This window comes from Diospyros lotus, chromosome 3 (genome assembly GCF_014633365.1).
Source record: "Diospyros lotus cultivar Yz01 chromosome 3, ASM1463336v1, whole genome shotgun sequence".
Lineage (NCBI taxonomy): Eukaryota > Viridiplantae > Streptophyta > Magnoliopsida > Ericales > Ebenaceae > Diospyros > Diospyros lotus.
Genome location: NC_068340.1, coordinates 38001755 through 38022413, shown reverse-complemented (window position 1 = coordinate 38022413; position 20659 = coordinate 38001755). Strand labels below are relative to the sequence as shown.

General features: G+C 36.2%; 2 protein-coding genes across 2 annotated transcripts; both read right to left on the bottom strand.

Annotated features, from left to right (window-relative positions):
* Positions 1-3527: 3527 nt before the first annotated feature.
* LOC127798398 (protein SRC2 homolog) lies at positions 3528-4641 on the bottom strand. The gene has a single exon (XM_052331932.1). It carries the CDS (start codon positions 4599-4601, stop codon positions 3762-3764), a length of 840 nt encoding a protein of 279 aa, XP_052187892.1. The 5' UTR covers positions 4602-4641; the 3' UTR covers positions 3528-3761.
* Positions 4642-9504: 4863 nt separating this feature from the next.
* LOC127796985 (protein FAR1-RELATED SEQUENCE 1-like) lies at positions 9505-10194 on the bottom strand. The gene has a single exon (XM_052329380.1). It carries the CDS (start codon positions 10192-10194, stop codon positions 9505-9507), a length of 690 nt encoding a protein of 229 aa, XP_052185340.1.
* Positions 10195-20659: the final 10465 nt, after the last annotated feature.

Here is a 20659-nt window from a genome sequence, read left to right as displayed (position 1 = left end):
CATGGGAATAAAAAAAGCTTGAGAAGCTCGCGGGGGCACCGCTGGGTGTAGGGGCAGATCAAGAAATTTGTGTATGGGAGATTGAAATTTTTTTTTTTTTTTTAAGATGTAAAACAGTACATGGGGTGAGCTGAAATTTTTCAGATTAATTTATTATTAGAAATTATTTTTTTATATTAAAAAAATAAATATAAAAAATAAATTTTAATTGTGGGTTGCCCTGGATTTCAACCCAAGACAACTCACGTGTAAATCTGCCACTGGCTGAGTGACAAAGGAAGGGATTGTTTGTCATGCTGAAAATCATTGATATGGATTCGATTCTTGAGGGAAGACATTTGTTTCTTCGTGGAGAGAATTTTGGTGATATCATTTGTAGATTCAATCTTAAACCCTCAACAAATCACATCTCGTGATTTATTTGGTAGCAGTATTGAAGGGTCGGGCTGTTATCCTTAGACTAATAAGGTGTAATTTTGAGTCATAAAATTAAATAAATAAATAAATAAAACCTGGGTAACGTGGGAGACAAATTTGACTTTGCCATAGGGATAGCTTTCTGCCATCTTTTATCTATTGCTTAGTTAATTGATGTGTTATTTTATTATATTAGTTAATTAAATTGTTTAATTATTAAATTATAATTGTTTTATAAATAATAATTATAGCAACTACGGAATGAGAGAGAAGAAAAAGATCAATTACAGCAACTATCATCTTCCTTGTCTCCTCAGTTATCCTTCCTTATACACATAAATTACATTTATCACCTCTCTTTCATCGAAGTTAATTATAAAATTCGATAATAATAGTGGAAATAAAAAATTAAAATAAAATTAAGAAAAATAATTATGGAGGCGTGAATGAAAAGAAAAACCTTTTCGTGTTACCTCATAAATTTTTGCGTTTATTTTATGTTCTTAATAATTGATTACGAGACAATTTATAAAGAGATTCATCAGTTGGAATTTTTGTGATGGCGTGGCGTGTGACATATCTAAAGACAGACCTTGCTTGAGGGTAACCTAACCTACGTAAACAAGTCATCATTGCGACGTTAAGGTTTGTTTCCTAAATTACCAAAGCAAGGAGGACTAATATATGTACTTGGGATTTGAGGCAGGCAGGCAGAGGATGGCCTTCTCCATATTTGATATGATTCTGATACTTTAATAGAATATCTATCATTATCATCTAAAATAATTATAAGAATTTTATGACCCATAAAAAAATAATACTTTTGATGTTTAATACTATATTATAATTTTTTTATATCACTAATTAATTTTAATTAAATATTAAAAATAAACAAAATATCCTTACATATAATTTTTTTTATTTATTTTTTATCCTTTCTCCCATCTCATTTCCCTTTCTCTAACCTCTTCCTGCTGCCCTATCTTAATACATTTCTCCCCTAATTTTCTCTAATCTTTTTATGTTGGGTCATCTCCAACGTGAGGTTTAAATTCTCATCAAGTCAAATTTTGAAGAGAAAATTGTTAAAATTCATCTTCAACGCATCTCTTTATCTATCTTGTCACTTCTCAAAATTTGGTCTAGTTTCAAATGACTCGCCAAAGATGAGGAGTTGAAATTTGCTCCATATTCTATTTTGTCCCAACAACTCTCTGTACTTTGAAGAAGTCGTCGGCAACGAACAGTGGCAACGGCGAGGAGCGAGAGCGGCGGTGACCAGCAATGACAGGGAAAAGAACAGTGATCGGATCTGGTGTCAAAGACGAGCAAAACGTCATCTTCTATGAGATTCTCCGAGTTACAGCACCAAATTCGACGAGCAATGTGGACGACGAGGAGCAGTATAGGCGACAGCAGCAACAACTCCATTCTCCAGTAGTAGCGGCGACTCCCTCCTTCAAATACATGCAGTTTGTGATTTAAATATATAGTATTTTGTATGTACAAAGAATTGGGTGAATTTTGTGAAATTATTTGGGGAATTTTTGTGTGTATTTAAGTATTAATTTTGTGTATGTGTATATTTGATTATTTTATATATTTAATTAATTATTAATTTTGTTTATGTGTGTATCTAATTATTTTGTATATTTAATTATTAATTTTGTTTATGTATTAAAATTATAAATAAAGTAAAATAAATATAATTGAAGTTTATGAAAATAAATAAATAAAATAAGGAGCACGCACACTATAATATTATTAATAAATCACTCTCTATTTTTAATTTGTCTAAAAAATTATGCATGCTTCAACCACACTCTTTATTCTACTCTATTTCACTCTCTATTTCATTTATTTATTTTTATAAACTTCAATTCTATTTATTTTACTTTGTTTATAATTTTAACACATACACAAAATTAATAATAAAATACATAAATTAATAACTAAATATATAAAATAATCGGATACACGCATAAATAAAATTAATAATTAATTAAATGTAAAAAAAATTCCCAAACAATTAAACAAAAATTCTCCGAAATAATTTCTGGTCTTCGTTCAAATATACACACATACACAAATTGATTTGGTCCTCGTTTAGCTCGAAGAAGTCAAAGAAGATGACTTGCTCCTCACCGGTAGCTGTCGCTGTTGCTACTCCTTGTCGTCGCAGAACTTCGTTGCTCGTCTTCGACATTTTCTTCAAATTTCAACAACAAAGAGTTGTTGGAGAAGTTGATGAGCAAATTTTCACTCCTCAATGGTGAGGAGTCATTTGAAGCTCCATAAAATTTAAAAAAAAATCCTTGAATAAGGAGGCTCGTTGAGAGATTTTAAGTGATTTTCTTGACTCAACGAAAAAATTTTGCCCTGATCGAAGATGGCCTTATAGTTTCATCTAATTAAAGATGTTCAAATTGCGATGTAGTCCCTCCATTTGAATATTAACTTACTATTATTAAATATATTAATAATTAAAATAAAAAATAATACATAATACATTGTATATATATAATATTTTTAAAAAATATATTAAAAAAGAAAAGAAAAAAAAGTTTAGAATGATCTGGCCCAACCTGGGTCCCACCCCAACCAGCTTAGTTTTACGTCTGAAATTTGTATAAATTTTAATCCAATTCGAAATTGAATGAACAGCTTTACGTTCAACCAACCGACTGATTGTTATTTTCTTTTTTATTGAAATTAGATGAGAAAAAGATAAAATACGATAGATTAAAGAATAAAATATTTATTTACCTTTTTATTTAAGAATAAGCCGTGACCCTTGCAAGTGAGCTAAACCTTAACAATAACGCCAGGAGGATGGATGGATGGATGGATGATTCCAGCAGTCTGCAGCACTACTCCAAACGGTAAAATAATAACGGGCAGAATAGATGCTCTCTTTCTCTCTAGAGGAGCGAATGACGTGCAATCCCACCTTCCCAAAGATTCCTTCATATCTTCAACGATACAAAAGGCGGTTCAACCTTATGGTTAAGGCATCACTGTTTTTTCAAATAAATATTATATTATAAAATAAAATATATATTCGTTTAATAATAGAACTTTTTTGTATCCTTAAAAAACAAAAAGAAAAAGAAAAAAAAAAAGAAAAGCATAACATATATGATATTTGTGTCATTCATTCAGACATGATCTTCGCTCATGCTATACTATTCCCACCGGTGGTCCAATCACCTACGCCGGACCTACCTTAATACATAACAACCTGAAAAACATGCGCCGTTGGTCTGACCCTTATTCTCACATAAACGATTGACGACGACGACGACGATGGCAGACCGATCACCACCAAATTCCATTTTGTTAAATTAGAAGTCATCACCGTCAAATCCACCATCATCATTTGCAAAATCATCCTCCACCCGCTCCGCCGCGTCATCCGCGATCTTGTCCTCCACGGCCTCCGCGGCCTCCCCTATCACCAGCCCACCCAACACTCCTGCGACCGCGCCCACAGCCAATCCCGTCCCCAGCCCGTACTTGCTCTTCTTCTCTTCCTTCGGCGGCTGCCCGTAATACTCCTGCCCGTACCCGCCCGATGGCTGACCGTACGGAGGCGCCGCGGCGTATGGGTACCCGGACGGCGGGGCCGCCTGATACGGCGACGCGTAGGGGTTCCCGGACGCCGGCGGGGCTGCGTAGGGGTTACCGCCGTAGCTTGGAGGGGCTGCGTAGTAGTCTCTTGAGGAAGCCGGCGGGACGCCGTAAGGTGGGGCGTAGTACGGGTCGGGCGCACGATAGGGGGGTCCGCGCACGGAAACCTCGACTTCGAGCTTGCCATGGGGCCGGCCGGAGGGGCGTTTGAGCTCGAGCTTGCGGGGGGCGCGCCGGCCGAGGCCAGCCTCGTCGACGACCTCACGGAGGCGGAGGCGGGCGGAGCCAATCAGCGGCTTGGTGTCCTCGGCGGCATCGGCCTGGACGATGTCGATGAAGAGCGTGGAGTCCTCGATCGGCGCGTCGAGGGGGATGACAAGCGAATGGTTCCAGTAGGGACATGTGTCCCTCTCCTTGTCGACGTTAGTGGAGCATTTGGACTTCGGGTCCACCCACGCGACGGCGTACGGCCGCAGCGGGCCGTGCCGCCAGTTCACGTTCTTCAGATCCTTCGCCGACGTGATCGTCACCTCGACCTCGTATCCCGACGCCATTGGAGCAAAACGAACAACTCCGATTGAAGTCTCGAGATCTAGGTCAATCGAGTATTTATATTCTTTCAGTGAACGCACAACTCTATGATTAACCCTCGGATTTCAGATACAATTACAAAAAGGCCACTGGGAGATGCCGGCTTTAGTCCGAATGAGACCGGAAAAGCCTGCCCAGTGTGAAAAAAGCGATAAGGCGGTGCGTTTGGTGAGGGTATTATGGTAAAGTTGCACTCAAGGATACGGTTAACCGGGGCAAGGATTATCCCAGGAAAAAATAACCCGGGGGGGTGCTTTGCTTGGGGTTAGGGACGAAAAGACTAGCGAAAATGGTGCTTCTGCTATGGAAAAAAAAAAAAAAAAAGGAATATTCCCTGATATGGAGTCTAGAGGCCCATTATGTGTGTGCTTTACGCGGGTCGGACACGCCTTGGGTAGGCTCTGTTTGCTTGTAACACAATTTTTTTTGGGAAAATTATACATAAGCTTTAGTATAATTATAAAATTTATAGTCGATATTTATGAAAATATCGTGAGTATTTTTTAAATTTACTATTATGTTTTAAATTTTATTGTTATTAATTAATTTAAGTTAAATATAAAAGATTATCAAAATACTATTATAATTTAAAGGTATTTTTCATCTTTTATGTTTTTCTTTTTTATTTTAGATCTCATTTCCAAACAAAAGTTGCGGGCGACAATAACTCTTCTCCATCAATGACAGAGGCACAAGTGATAATCTCTCTCTCTCTCTCTCTCTCTGTCCCTTCGTAAATTCATCTGGATTTATTGCTAAATGAATCTTAGATTTTTTGAGTTTATTATCTCTCATATCTAAATTTAATTTCCAACACCTTTATAAAAGTTCAATTTAGTTCATCTAGCCAACAACCACTGAATTTTTTTCCTCAAATTAAAGGATAGAGGAGGGAAAAATATAAAGAAATATGAGAGAGAATAAAAAAAATAAAATAATTACTTTATTGCTTTATTTAACAGCAATAGAGGTTATTGTTATTTTCAAAACATGGGGTTGTTCTTACAATTAAGTCAAATCTTAGGGATAATTATTGAAACTTTATCTAATTTTTTTGGAAAAAATATTTTCATTCCAATATATAGGTTGATTACATAAATATTAATTCATCAATTCTTTGTATGTAATTAAATGTTTTTCATCAAAGTAGTTTCTTAATTTTTCTCTATTTCTTTCATTAGATCCTTAAAATGATAATGTGTAGAATCATCAATAATTATTCATGATTCATACAACAATTATGGCAAAGCTGGTCAAATGGGTGAGTCAATGACTTGCGGAGTTGTTGACTATCCCTTTTTTTTCCTTTTATGGCAACAATATAGCCTAATCCCCTGTCGAGCTCATGGGGTAACAATAAAGGTAAGGTGACAACAAAGAGTAATTCAATGGATTGGGACCTAGACACTTTCGTTTCTCACTTGGAGAGATTGCAATAGGTATGTAGCTGATCATAAGCAGAGGTAATAGTCACACGTGGTTGTTTATCAGCCCAAACTTTCTTTGCAAGTGTTAATTCCCATAGATAGAGTACGTTGCAGGAGTTGGAGAGATCGAATTCTATTGTTAGGCCAGCAAAATGGGGAAAAGATGGAGGGAGAGTGGATAATAGAGCTTAGCAATAAAGTGAGAAAACCTTAGGTCTTTTATAAACTTGATCTAATGGGCTAGGGTTTTTAGTTTTCTTCTAGTGGGTTTGACGAGGCGTGTTACCAGACTTGCCTTGTCCCATAACATTCTAGTAGAAATTACCATCGCATTAAATATATCCAATCTAACAGCGTTGGTGTTAGTGTTTTAATACTAGATTTAGATGATGTCTAATATGAATAATGGGTCTAATGATATAATCTTGCATTGTCATATCTTTATTCATAACTCTTCATTTAAATATCAATAAGTTCTTAAATTTTCTAGTAAAGGTCTTATTTTTAAAGAGTTAAGATTGTATGACATGGGTCTCTAGTCCATAATTTCTTAAAGGCATTCTTGATTATTAGAATTATCAGAAAAAGACTAAGATTTAACGATTATGGACCGACACATGGTTTACTATCATTGTTTAACATGGAATGCTAATGAGATGGGGTGGTGAGTCACACGCTACATTGCATGAGGTGTATATAGTAAACATATAAGTGGATGTTAGTTGAACATTCATTGAATGTGACGCCTATGACATATCACATGACTTAGAGAATTAATAATATATTGGTGGCTCTGATTGTGTATTTGATCTTTTGATCGAAAGTAATAATCTTGTGCACTAATGTCAAAGATTTGTTGTTGAGCGGAATCATCCGATATGAAAAGGTGGGGATGCTCTATGTGTTGTATTTGTGCAATGGTGTATGGAGGCAAATGCTCGCTAATAAAATCTATTGTCCTTCGATGAACATCCTATGCAATCTTAGTAGATTGGTGATTGTAGGAGTACTTAGCCAATGTATGTACGATTGGAAATAAGTGTCTAATGTTGGAAAAAGTTTCGATACGTCATCTCAACATCTTAGACTGGATCTAACATAATTACTGAGTCCAATGAATTTAATCAGTCCATAACCTTTACTCAATTGAGATGTTAGTTAATGGATGTAATTGAGAGCCCTAATAAATTTATAAGAAACTTTGACTTCATTATCATTAAAATCGTCTTTAACTCTTGATTATAGAATATTCATAATCTTTCAGAATATTTTGAGGAGACACTGAGATTTTTTTAGTAGGTTAAAATTTTTGAACAACATCAAAAATTGATATGTCTTTATTGTTGTATGATTATGAATTTAGAAAATTAGTAGATAATACATTAGATTATTGAATTTGATCTGATTGACTATTATTATATTATTAAAAGTTAATAATAATTTTGATGAGATATTAATTATGAAAATTATTCTTAGTGTGTCATTAATTTTTTTATAATATTTTATATATAATTATTATATGTATTATATTATATTATATTGGAAGAATTAATTAATATAAAAAAATTTAATTAAATAAAAAATTGTCAATTAAATTGACAAGTGATGAGACGTGATGCGACAATTGAGGGAGGATGTGGCAGAAGGCGCATCATTGCGCCCCCTGAGAGATGAAATTGAAATTAGGGAGGTTTGGAGATTCTCCACGTGAAGCTGCCGAATTCCAATTTTTTATATATATATATATATATTAATATATTATTATTGATTTGGAAAATCAGGGAAAGAATGCAGCAGCGTGCAGCCCCAGCCCCCTTGCGTCCCGTCTCTCTCCTTCCCGATTTCTCCAGAATGCGTGTGCGTGCAGCGCACTTCAGTGCGTTCTGCTCCTTCGTTTCAGCGCCTCTTGCCGTCTCTCTTCCTCTCGTCCGTCCGTTTAATTCAACTGTTGGGTCTATGTTTTTAATGGAGTCCAAGACAATAACGATATTTTGCATATGCTACATGTCCCGGAACTCCTACAAGAAGTTTTACAGGAAATTTTTTTAATTTATTTTTAATTTTGTTTATCGACATCAACGCCCCCCCCCCCCCCCCCCCACCCCCCAAATTTCTCTCGCTGGAAATTTCCCCCTTCCCCTCTCTTTCTCTTTCCTTCTCCCTCTCTCTCCCGCGACCCCTTGTGATATAAATTGGATTTTAAAATTTTTTTTCATTCATCAAAAGACTTGTGATATAAATTTTCATTCCCATCCCATAGCTTATTATTGACATCTCAATGTGTATCAAGGAAGATTATTAAATATTAAAATATTAATATCCGAAGTCGAAACTAAATTAACTAGAAAGACCACACCCCAAAGAGGCATTATGCTTTTGAACTCTCCAAACAAGTTGCCTAAAGACCACAACCACTACCCAAGTTATTACAAAGCATCTTGCAATCCAAAAACTCATTTCACTTATTGTGAAATTTCCCACCAAATAACTAGTAGAGTAGAAACTCAAAAAACTCTAACTTTCAGTGCTTTTGTGCCATAACCATGTAAGAGATTTGTTCCTTATCAGCAACAAGATGTCATTTATCAAGCAGTTGAATTACTAGAATCCTCCCAGCATAACATGCTAACAAAATCACTAATTTGAAGTCAATATGAATGCAATTAATTTTCATACAAGGAAGAGACGACATGTTGTACAGAAATATGAACCAAATTTCATGTCAAACAAAAGGGGCTTATAACATCCAACCACCAACAACACCACTTACATCCCATAATTTCTTCTTTTTTTCCTGTAAATACATCCCAGAATTTCACTGGCCAAAAAATTGCTTGGGGGAAGATCTTTAAAAAACAAATACCAATGATATCCCAGTTCAAATTACTATTAAAATTAAGAGTTTACATCTTCCAAAATTAAAAATACAATTATGAAGTCTTCAATGTGACTAAAATCTCACGTTCCTGACTCTCCTTGCAAATATTGATTAAAATATTGTACCACGTTACCTGCATATAAGGAAAGACAATTAATGACAACTTCCCATAATATTGAACCAACAATATATTTTTTAAAATAATGTAGATATACTTGAAGTATCGAATGCAATATTAGGGAATAAAGCACGCCTTAGAGGGGATGGTGATAGCTGTTGAACATATTGTACATGCTGATGTATGTAAGGTGCTCTAGATGTTTGGATATTGCTTCTTGTATACCCTTGAGATTGCCCCTGCAACTTAAACATAAAAAAAAATAATAATAAAAATTAAACAAAAGTGTGCATTTTCGTTGGCTTTTACAGTTCATAACTTCATATTAATGGATTTGGTTGCAATCTAATGTTTAAGTTAAAGTATTGATAACGACTAAGAATTTACTTGGTTGGTTTGCATATCTTGGATTTCTTATAACTCTTCTCCAATGGACTTTTTTTTCACAGTTTCTTCAGAGCTCCTTTAGTTCTCGAGCATATCGGATTCAACATATTTGCACTTCCAACAAGTTCTGTTGATAGAGAATTAAGGGCCACTTGTACATTTGCTTGGGAATGCAAATTACTTTCACTACTATGTATGGGTTGAGACATGAAAAGTTGAGCTGTTTTAGATTCAATCCACTCCATGATCCCACAAACTTGGTTTTCTTCATCAGCTGCCAAGTTCGCTACATTAGTAAAGGCATTGCACATTTTGTCAAATCTTACTTGAGCTGGAGTGTTTATCCAACCATCGTAATTAACTGCTACTCTCATGTGTCGTCTACTTACATCTCGCCTCCACCTCCTGAGGATATACCTCTCGGGAACTACTGTGACATCATTACGAAGCAAAACTGATATCGCATGCCTGCACATTATTCCTCTGAACTCGAATAGATGACAGCTGCAAACAAATTTAGTAGTTTCTCTTTGAAATAATACTATGAACATTTTTTTCCTAACTCCCCCATCAAGCATTAGATCTTCTCGTACATCATACTTTGGCATTGGACAACCCATATCAGAAGATACAACTTCACAGTAAACCTTCCCAGTAAATTCCTCTGGAAATTCCCTAAATTTTGATATTGTGTACACTTCCTGAAATTGTTTTTCAATTACATACTTAGTGACACATGGGACCATTTGCGAGAATGACTTAAAATTTGCTTGAAACTCTTTTTCAACCTTACACCTAAGTGCCCACTCATATTGTTCAACAAATTGCTTGATGAAAGTTTTGGAATGAACATACCCATCAAAAAATACATTAATACTCCCACTACGTTGAGTTGTTGACATCTCTGCTCAGAAAGTAGTTTTCAAGAAGCATGGAATCCAACGATTTCTATTTTTGAATAATCCAGACAACCAATCGTTCTCATGCAAATCAAACTAATCAACCATCGTAGTCCAACCATGCTCAAATTCTTCTTAATGTTGCGAGTCATACACTAAACCATGTATTGCCGAAAGTATCAATCCCTTACACGGATGACTCCCAAACTTTTCTGGTAACTTCTTTAGTATATGCCATAAACACCATATATGCTTCGTATTAGGAAAAACAATCTCAATTGCTGCTTGCATGGCCCTATCTTGATCGGTAATTATTCCATTAGGAGCCTGACCATGCATACATTTAAGCCACGTCCTAAAAAGCCAAACAAAGGTTGTCGTATCCTCATTCGATAACAGACCGCAACCGAGTAAGGTTGACTGTCCATGGTGGTTCACACCGACAAAAGGGGTAAAAGGCATCTCGTACTTATTAGTTAAGTACGTCGTATCAAATGTTACAACATCTCCGAACTCTTTATACGCTTGCCTGCACCTATTATCGGCCCAAAATACATTCTTCAATCGACATTCCTCATCCCAAATCTATACTAAAATAAAAACCAGGACAACTAGTTTGCATTTTCAAAAAGTAAGCTTGTAATGCTGTAGCATCTCCTTCTCCAAGTCGTAGTCGCCTTACTTTTTCGATGTAGTTTCGACAATCCTTTTCTATGTATGTCAACTGGTCGTATCCACCAGCTTCGATAACAGCTGAGTTAAAACTTTTATGTAAGGGAACCCTAGCTAAATCATTAACTTCAAGCCTCCGTTTAATATGTGCACTAACTTCACGATTGCATCGGTAAAGCCTTGATTTGGACAGACTTATTTTATGATTGTGTTCAAGATATACTTTATTAATACACCAAACACCATTCAAATTTGTACCAGCTGTTATCTTGGCTTTACAGCCTATATGGATTGTTGGTTGGGGCTTCAAGGAAGTGCTTGTGCTACCAACTCTATTACCCCCCCGACTACATTCAAATGTCACATATCTCAAAGCGCCATCATCACCTTTCTTCGAATTTCTTTTTCTAACTGGAAAGCCTACGCTATAAGCATAACTTTTGTAAAATTCAAATAATTCATTAACATCATTAAACTTCATCCCAACTTCCGGGATAATCTGACTATCTTGTACTAAGGTTTCATCATTGTGTACATCAAGATTTTCTATGACAAGCAATTTGTCAGGGACTTCATAACATTCATCTTCTTCATTAGTGTTGACGTACGAGAACCGTCAACCAGAGTTCGAGAACCCACAATGCGATAACAGGTGCCGAAGAGTAAGGAACAGAAGCAAAAGAACAAACAAAAAGCACACAAGATTTTTACGTGGTTCGGCCCGAATGATGCCTAGTCCACGACTGTTCTCTGGTTATTCCGGCAGAGTCACAGTATGTAATTCAATCATCCATCCTCTTACAGTGGCGTATCCTTCTCTATAAATAGAATCGTGTTATTTACAATTCGAATCAGTTCTAAGTATGGAATGAGTCTATTCCGTTGATGGCGTTTTCCTTATCGGCTTCGGAATATCAGGGATAGGTTCCTTGTCTTCAGGGATTTGAATTACTTCTGATAGGCAGGTGTATATCGCTTCTGATTATCTCGCGGTCTTCTAGCTATTCTAATCTTTGGCGCGTCTTTCGGCGAAGCTGAAGTCGTGATGTTGTGATGCTGGGATGTTGTTTTGAGCGAGCTCGCTATCTTCAAGCGACCTGACTTTTTACCGTGAGACTCTTCATTGGTGGTTCTCGATCTCTGGGCTTAGTGATTAGTGGTTAATTTTGTAAAAATTTTGTTATAATTATACCCTTCTTTTGATCTTAAAAATGGTTTAAATTAGATATTAATATATATTTTATGGTTATATGCAAGTTTAAATTGAAAAATGAATGAAATGAAATTTTAAAGTAAAATTTAATAATAATAATAATAATATATAAAATTATATATAATACATATACATCATTATATGCATGCATGTAATATATATATAATATAATCTAATATATATATATGTGTGCCATGTGTAATACATATATATAATATATAATTTATTAATAACATTAAATTATTTTTTTTTTAGGCATGAAGAATTCAAGCCCATGAAGATTTAAAGTCCATGAAGACATCAAATCCATGAAGAAATCAAACCCATGAAGAAATCAAGCCCATGAAGATTTAAAGTCCATGAAGACATCAAATCCATGAAGAAATCAAGCCCATGAAAAATTCAAATCCATGAAGAATTCAAGCCCATGAAGAATTAAGGCCCAATTTGAGCAACCCATGGAAGATATTATTTGGAGAAGGCCCAAGGATTATTTTTAATCCTAATAAAGATTAAAAAACCAATTTATAGAAATCTATTTTTATTTTTTATGTGAGAGCTTTATTAGGTATGTTTTTTAGCTAAAATCCATTTAACTATTAGGTGGATATTATAGCTAAAATCCATTTAACTTTATGAGTGCTTTATTAGGTATGTATTTTAGCTAAAATCCATTTAATATTAGGTGTGTATTATAGCTAAAATCCATTTAACTTTAAGTGTGTGAGTGCCCATTAGATATAATTATGTCTAATTGAATAATTGAAATTGTGTGGTTTGTATTGCATCTTGTGGCCTATAAATAGCTCACTTGATTGCATTTGTAAGTGTGATTATTATTCTTGAATCAAAGTTTAGTTATTTCCTTAGAATTCTCTCTTTGAGAATTGCTTTTGTTCTCTCTCATTTTCTTTAGTATTTTCTCTTGTGATCTTACTACCTTCATTTCTTTCTTCTTTTAAATTCTTATGTCATTTATTATTACTTTATTATTCACCGCCTAAATGGACGGTTAGTTTATGCCTTTAAATTCTTGCAATTTTAATTCTTGTATTTTAATTGTTCACCGCCTAAATGGACGGTTAGTTTCTTGCCTTTAAATTCTTGCAATTTTAATTCTTGTATTTTAATTATCTACCGCCTAAATGGCCGGTTAGTTTCTTCTATTTTAATTCCTGTCATTTAAATTCTGTTATTTAAATTATGTCATTTAAATTGTTGTCAATTAATTTAATAGAGATGAGTAGCTAAATCTAATCTTGGGTTAAGGCAAGGACAGTGTCTAACGCCAATGATTCCCAAAGAAAGCTACGCTTTAAATGAGTAACATTGGTTTAAACTTCAATATGAGTGTGTTTTGATTATTGAAAAATCACTAGGTTTGGATTGGAGCGTAAGCCTAAGAGCTTTCATGTCATGCATGAGAGTTACTAGAACTGGAAACGCTATCATACCCAAACCCGGATGATTAATTTAGTTGTTTTGTGTATTAATTGTAATTGAATTTATGGTAGTTTCTTAAATTAGAATCCCGCATATCATGTATGGGGATTGCTTAAACTAGAGCTATCATTATCTTTAATTGCATTTAATAACAAATCCTCATATCTGAAATTAAATTAATGTTGCTAATCTTTTATGCTAATATTTGGGAATCAACGGGTTGGCACTGAAATTGTCTTAACTCAAGTACTTTCCAATTTCATATTCTCACGTTTAGTATTTATTTCAACTTCTGTCTTGCTTTATTTTCTAGTATTTGTTATCTAAAAAAAATCATAAAAAATCATGTTATCAATCCATCTAAATGCGTGTGCGTGTGTGTGACATTCTTTTTTTTCTTTTGCCATAAATAAATCTCTCAGTGGACGACCTGGACTTATCCAGAAAGTATAAATTTAAATTTGAACTACAACTGCACTCGTACACTGACGAGTATAAACCTCTCGCCTAAATAAATAAATAAAATATAAAATTTTTATTGTGTTTTGTTTTGTGTTTTAATTGCAGGGTGAGAGTGCAGTCAAATTTTGGCGCCGTTGCCGGGGAGATTGAGGCAAAAACAAAAACAAAAAAAAAAAAAAAGAGAAAGAAGAAGCATCTCCTGATAAATTCGGTAACTCTGTTTCTTTTTACTTTATTTTTGTTTGTCCATTGTGTATGATACTTAGGTCTGGTAGAACTGTAGAAAATCAATCGCTCATGTCTCAACACAATGAGAACATACCACTTGCACACAACATGTCTGCACGTGGTAGTGACCACGGTGACCCTGATCCCATTGATCAGGAGATGATCAGACCCCTCAGAGAGTATCTTCATCCTCCTAGGCAGACAACCCCCTCTTGTATTATTCTTCCCATCAACCACCATAGGTTTAACTTCAAACCTGGCACAATCCAATTGTTGCCAACTTTTCATGGCATGGATTCTGAAAATCCATATACTCATATGAAAGAATTTGAGGAAGTATGTAGCACTTGCATGGGCCATACAGTAAATGAGGATGTCATCAGATTAAAACTCTTTCCATTCTCACTGAAAGATAAGGCAAAAATATGGTTAAGCACTCTCTCACCTAGATCTATAGGAACTTGGAGAGAAATGCAAACAACTTTCTTAAAAAAATACTTCCCTGCCAACAGAACTGTTACTCTTCAAAGACAAATCATGAACTTTGCCTGTAAACCAAATGAGAATTTTGCTCAAGCGTGGGAAAGGTTTAAAGACCTTCTTCACACTTGTCCGCACCATGCTTTTGAGCAATGGAGAGTGGTCAGTTTCTTTCATGATTCACTCACTCCACAATTGAAAATGCTAGTTTCTACAATGTGCAATGGAGAATTCTATGAGAAGACTCCAGAAGAAGCTTTCCACTTCTTTGACACATTGGCTGAGAATACAAGAAACTGGGAAGTTGGTCCAACATCTGCTCTTGATTCAAGAGAAAATCCACAACCTAGAGGGAGATACCAACTAAGTGAGAGTGATGATTTAAATGCAAGACTAACTGCTTTAACAAAGAAAGTTGAAAACATGCAACCCAAAAAGGTGCAATCTGTTAATCAAGTGGAAGTAAAGTGTGTTGTGTGTGATGCAATAGATCATTCAACTGAAGAATGTCCTACCCTACCTGCTTTCAAGGAGGTATTGTATGGGCAGACTAATAACAATCATTCACACAACTTTGAGGGGAGACAAAATCAAAATCAGAGTGGAGCCTATTATGGGAATAATCAGAACTACAATTCATACCATCCCAATAATAGAAATCACCCCAATTTTTCTTGGAGAAATGATTTTGGAAATCATTCTCAACCTCCCTTCCCTGCACAACAGCACACTTTCCAACAAAATCAAGGTTCTTCATCCAATACTTACCAACCTCCTCATAGGAGATCTTTGGAAGATACCTTGCACCAGTTCATCCAAAGTCAAACAGGTATCAATAATCAGGTTGCTCAGCTTGTCAAAAATCAAGACCAAACAAATAGAGCTGTAGAAGACATTAGGAGCCAGTTGACCAAGATAACACAAACATTGAGTGTGAGAGAACCCGGAAGGTTTCCATCCCAAACTAATCCTAACCCAATTAGACAAACCAACCAGGTAGAAGCTTCAAATAGTGAAACCAACACTCATGAACAAGTGCAAGCAGTGACTGCCCTAAGAAGTGGAAGAATAATTGAGAAACCAACTGATCCTAGGATAAACCAACATGTTGATGAAGAAAAAGAACCAAAAGATTATGAATCCACCGTGGAAAAAAATGAAAAAAATGAAAAAAATGAAAAACAAAAAGAAAATGAGAAAGAAATTCAATACAGGCCCAAACCACCTTTTCCACAAAGGTTGAATCATTTGAAAAAAGAGCAACAAAATACAGATATATATGAAGTGTTTAAGCAAGTGAGAATCAACATCCCGCTGTTAGATGCAATCAAACAAACACCTTCATATGCAAAATTTTTGAAAGATTTGTGCACTGTCAAAAGAAAAACAAATGTGCATGAAAAGGCATTCTTGACTGAACAAGTCAGCGCCATTCTCCAATTGAAAACTCCTCCCAAATACAAAGACCCAGGCTGTCCAACCATTACATGCATCATAGGAAGTCAAAAGGTTGATCGAGCACTCTTGGATTTAGGAGCTAGTGTCAATTTGTTGCCATACAGTGTGTATCAACAGTTGGGATTAGGTGAGCTTAAACCTACTAGAGTGACCCTTCAGCTGGCTGATCGATCAGTCAAAGTTCCACGAGGAATTGTGGAGGATGTTCTGGTACAAATCGATAAGTTCTACTTTCCAGTAGACTTCATCGTTTTGGACACCCAGCCGCATCAGGGGCCTCAACCTCCTGTGCCAGTCATCTTAGGTCGACCATTCCTTGCCACATCAAATGCCATCATCAACTGTAGGAATGGTGTGTTAAAGCTATCTTTTGGGAACATGACTGTAGAAATGAATATCTTCAGGGTAGCCAAACATCAGGACACTGAGAGTGAAGTGGAGGAGGTAGACTTGATCCAAACACTGACCAATGACTATTTTGAAGAGTTCATGAGAAGACCCAAAGAAGGAAGTCAAGATTTTGAAGAAATAAAAGAAATGGAAGTCATAAGCAAAGAAAGTGAGAAGCCTACATGGATGCCTGGTTTAGAGCCATTAAGGAACTTGGACAGTAAGCTCATGGCTCCTGATAGCCATCAGTCCACGCCTGAGAGAAAGCCATTGCCCAGTGATTTGAAGTATGTCTTTCTAGGAGAAGGGGAAGCATTCCCAGTAGTGATCTCTTCAAGTTTGACACCTCAGCAAGAGCAACAACTGATAAAAGTTCTAAAAGCACACAGGAAGTCATTAGGATGGACCATTTCAGATTTGCAAGGTATTAGCCCTTTGATCTGTACTCATAAGATATTCTTGGAAGAAGGAGCAAAACCAGTTAGGCAAATGCAAAGGAGATTAAATCCCAACATGAAAGAAGTTGTCAGAAAAGAAGTGCTGAAGCTATTGGATGCTGGAATAATTTACCCAATCTCTGATTCTAAGTGGGTAAGTCCAACACAAGTAGTACCCAAAAAGTCTGGAGTCACTGTTGTAAAAAATGAGAACAATGAACTGATTCCCACACGCATCCAGACAGGATGGCGTATGTGCATTGATTATAGAAAGCTCAATTCTGTGACAAGGAAAGATCATTTTCCTTTGCCTTTCTTGGATCAAGTTCTGGAGAGAATAGCAGGTCAAGCCTACTATTGTTTCTTAGATGGGTACTCAGGGTACAATCAGATAGAAATTGCACTAGAAGATCAAGAGAAGACAACTTTCACATGTCCATTTGGGACATTTGCATACAGGCGCATGCCATTTGGGTTATGCAATGCTCCAGCCACCTTTCAAAGGTGTATGATGAGCATTTTCAGTGAAATGGTTGAGCAGATTGTTGAAGTATTTATGGATGACTTTTCTATTTATGGAAGTAACTTTGAGGCCTGTTTGGAGAATTTGAAAAAGGTTTTAGCAAGATGTGAGGAAACAAATCTGATACTCAATTGGGAAAAATGTCACTTCATGGTGAAACAGGGCATAGTCTTGGGGCACATCGTTTCATCTAGGGGGATGGAGGTAGACAGATCAAAAATTGAAACAATTCAAAAACTCCCCATCCCTAGGAATGTGAAAGACATCAGAAGTTTTTTGGGACATGCAGGGTTTTATAGGAGATTCATTGCTTCCTTTAGCACCATAACAAGACCCTTGTGCCATTTGTTGTCTCAAGATGTTCCGTTTGAATGGAGTCCTGCCTGTCAAAATGCTTTTGATAAATTGAAAGATGCACTCATTTCAGCACCTATCATTCAGTCCCCTGATTGGTCCCTCCCGTTTGAACTTATGTGCGATGCTAGTGATTACGCGGTAGGAGCTGTGTTAGGGCAGAGGAAGGATAAGAAACCTCATGTGATATACTATGCTAGCAAAACTCTTAATGAGGCACAAAAGAATTACACCACTACAGAGAAAGAGTTACTAGCAGTTGTCTTTGCCCTGGACAAGTTCCGATCTTACCTCGTAGGGTCACTAGTGATCATTTTTACTGATCACGCTGCTCTGAAGTATTTGTTCACAAAGCAAGATGCAAAACCCCGTCTGCTCCGATGGATCTTACTCCTGCAAGAGTTCAACATTGAAATCAGAGACAAGAAGGGAGTAGAAAATGTGGTGGCTGACCATTTGTCAAGGATTCCAAGTCAAGATCTCACACAATTTGATGAACCAATTCATGACAATTTCCCTGATGAGCAACTGTTTGAAGTGAATGTTATTCGTGCATCATCTGTTGTCCCTTGGTATGCTGACATTGCGAACTACCTGGCAACTGGTCTGATCCCAGACCATTGGAGTAAGCAAGATAGGCATAAATTTTTCAGAAAAGTCAGAACCTTCTTTTGGGATGAGCCCTACCTCTTCAAGTATTGTCCTGATCAAATCATCCGTAGATGCATACCCGATCATGAGCAACAAAGTGTCATCAATTTCTGTCATACTCTTGCATGTGGAGGCCATTTTTCTGTCAAGAAAACAGTTGCAAAAATTTTTCAGAGTGGATTTTATTGGCCGACATTGTTCAAGGATGTGTACAAGTTCTGTTCAAATTGTGATCGATGTCAAAGGTTAGGAAGTCTGTCAAGGAGAAACATGATGCCATTACATCCGATCCAAGTGTTAGAAGTTTTTGACTGTTGGGGTATGGATTTTATGGGCCCATTTGTCAATTCATTTGGTCATGAATATATCTTACTTGCTGTTGACTATGTGTCCAAATGGGTAGAAGCAATCCCGGCCAGAACAAATGACCATAGGACTGTCGTGAAATTTTTGAAAGAAAACATATTCAGTCGATTTGGGATGCCACGAGCAATCATCAGTGATGGGGGTTCCCATTTTTGTAATAAAGTTGTGGCAGGATTAATGAAGAAATATGGTGTACTGCATAAGGTTGCAACACCATACCATCCCCAAACCAATGGTCAAGCCGAGCTAGCCAATAGGGAGATTAAGCGCATATTGGAAAAGACTGTTGCTGCTAATCGTAAGGATTGGTCCTTAAGACTAGTAGACGCTCTTTGGGCATACAGGACAGCTTACAAAACAATTTTGGGAATGTCTCCCTATAGGCTAGTATACGGTAAATCTTGTCATCTGCCGGTGGAAATTGAGCATAAAGCATATTGGGCAATTCATAAGATCAACAAGAGTCTAACTGAAGCAGGCTTATCCAGAAAGCTCCAATTGAATGAACTTGAGGAAATTCGGAATGAAGCATTTGAAAATGCACGATTGGCCAAGGTTCGCATGAAAGAGTTACATGATCGGCACATCATTCGAAAAAGCTTTCAGGTAGGGCAACAGGTACTCTTGTACGATTCTCGATTGCATCTATTCCCAGGAAAATTGAAGTCTCGATGGGTCGGCCCTTTTGTAATCAAGTTCATCTCAGGATATGGGTCATTTGAGATAGAAAATCCGGAGTCAGGACAGCTTCTAACAGTCAATGGTCATAGGTTGAAACCATACCAGGGTAGTGTTGAGGAGAATGAAGGAGTTGTGGATTTGGATGATCCACCATCATCTGATGAATAAGGGAAGTTTCATGTCGTCTGGGAATCTGACGTTAAAAGACCACCTTTCCATTTAGGTTAAATGGATGTTTATAGATCTGAAAAAAAAAAATAATAATAAAAAAAAAAAATAATAATAATAATAATAAAGAAGTATATATATAAGTTGTTCATTTTCTGCATTACTTAATTAACTTTGATTCAAATAGTGTTTCTCTGTATGCAGTCTAAATAAAAATTTTTCCATACGAGTTCATGTATTGAAGACCGTCAGGTATGCCTATCTTCTATCCTTTTATTGCCGATTGAGGACAATGCGCAATTTAAGTTGGGGGGTAAGGTGTACTTATTGATTTATTAGTAAAATAATTTTGATTTATTAGTGAAATAATTTTGATTGACTTGATAATATTGTCTTGTGTGATATATATGATTTTATTGGGCCCCTACTAAAAAAAAAAAATAAAAAAAAAAATAATAAAAATTTACCACAAAAAAAAAAAAAATTAAAAAAAAAAAATTTGAATTGAGAGAGACAGAATTGACGCTGGTGGTAGCTATCTTTTCTTGGGCAGTGCAATCACACTGCCCTATAAAGGATAAGGCACACTGCCAAATGTTGAAAAATGAGGCACCAAGCGTTGAAAAAGAGACGCCAAGCCTGACCCTGTAATTGTGACATGTCTCGACTCGAGTGTAGAATAGTGATGACCGTTGCTCTATAAGAGACTCCATATCTGTATGAGGCAAGTCACCCTTCTTGAGCTCAATCTTCTCTCCTTTGTGTTATCCTCCGATCAGGTACTCT

Excerpts from the sequence above, each read along its gene's own strand:
- LOC127798398 (XM_052331932.1), bottom strand. The coding sequence starts at position 4,601 with ATGGCGTCGGGATACGAGGTCGAGGTGACGATCACGTCGGCGAAGGAT.
- LOC127796985 (XM_052329380.1), bottom strand. The coding sequence starts at position 10,194 with ATGGTCCCATGTGTCACTAAGTATGTAATTGAAAAACAATTTCAGGAA.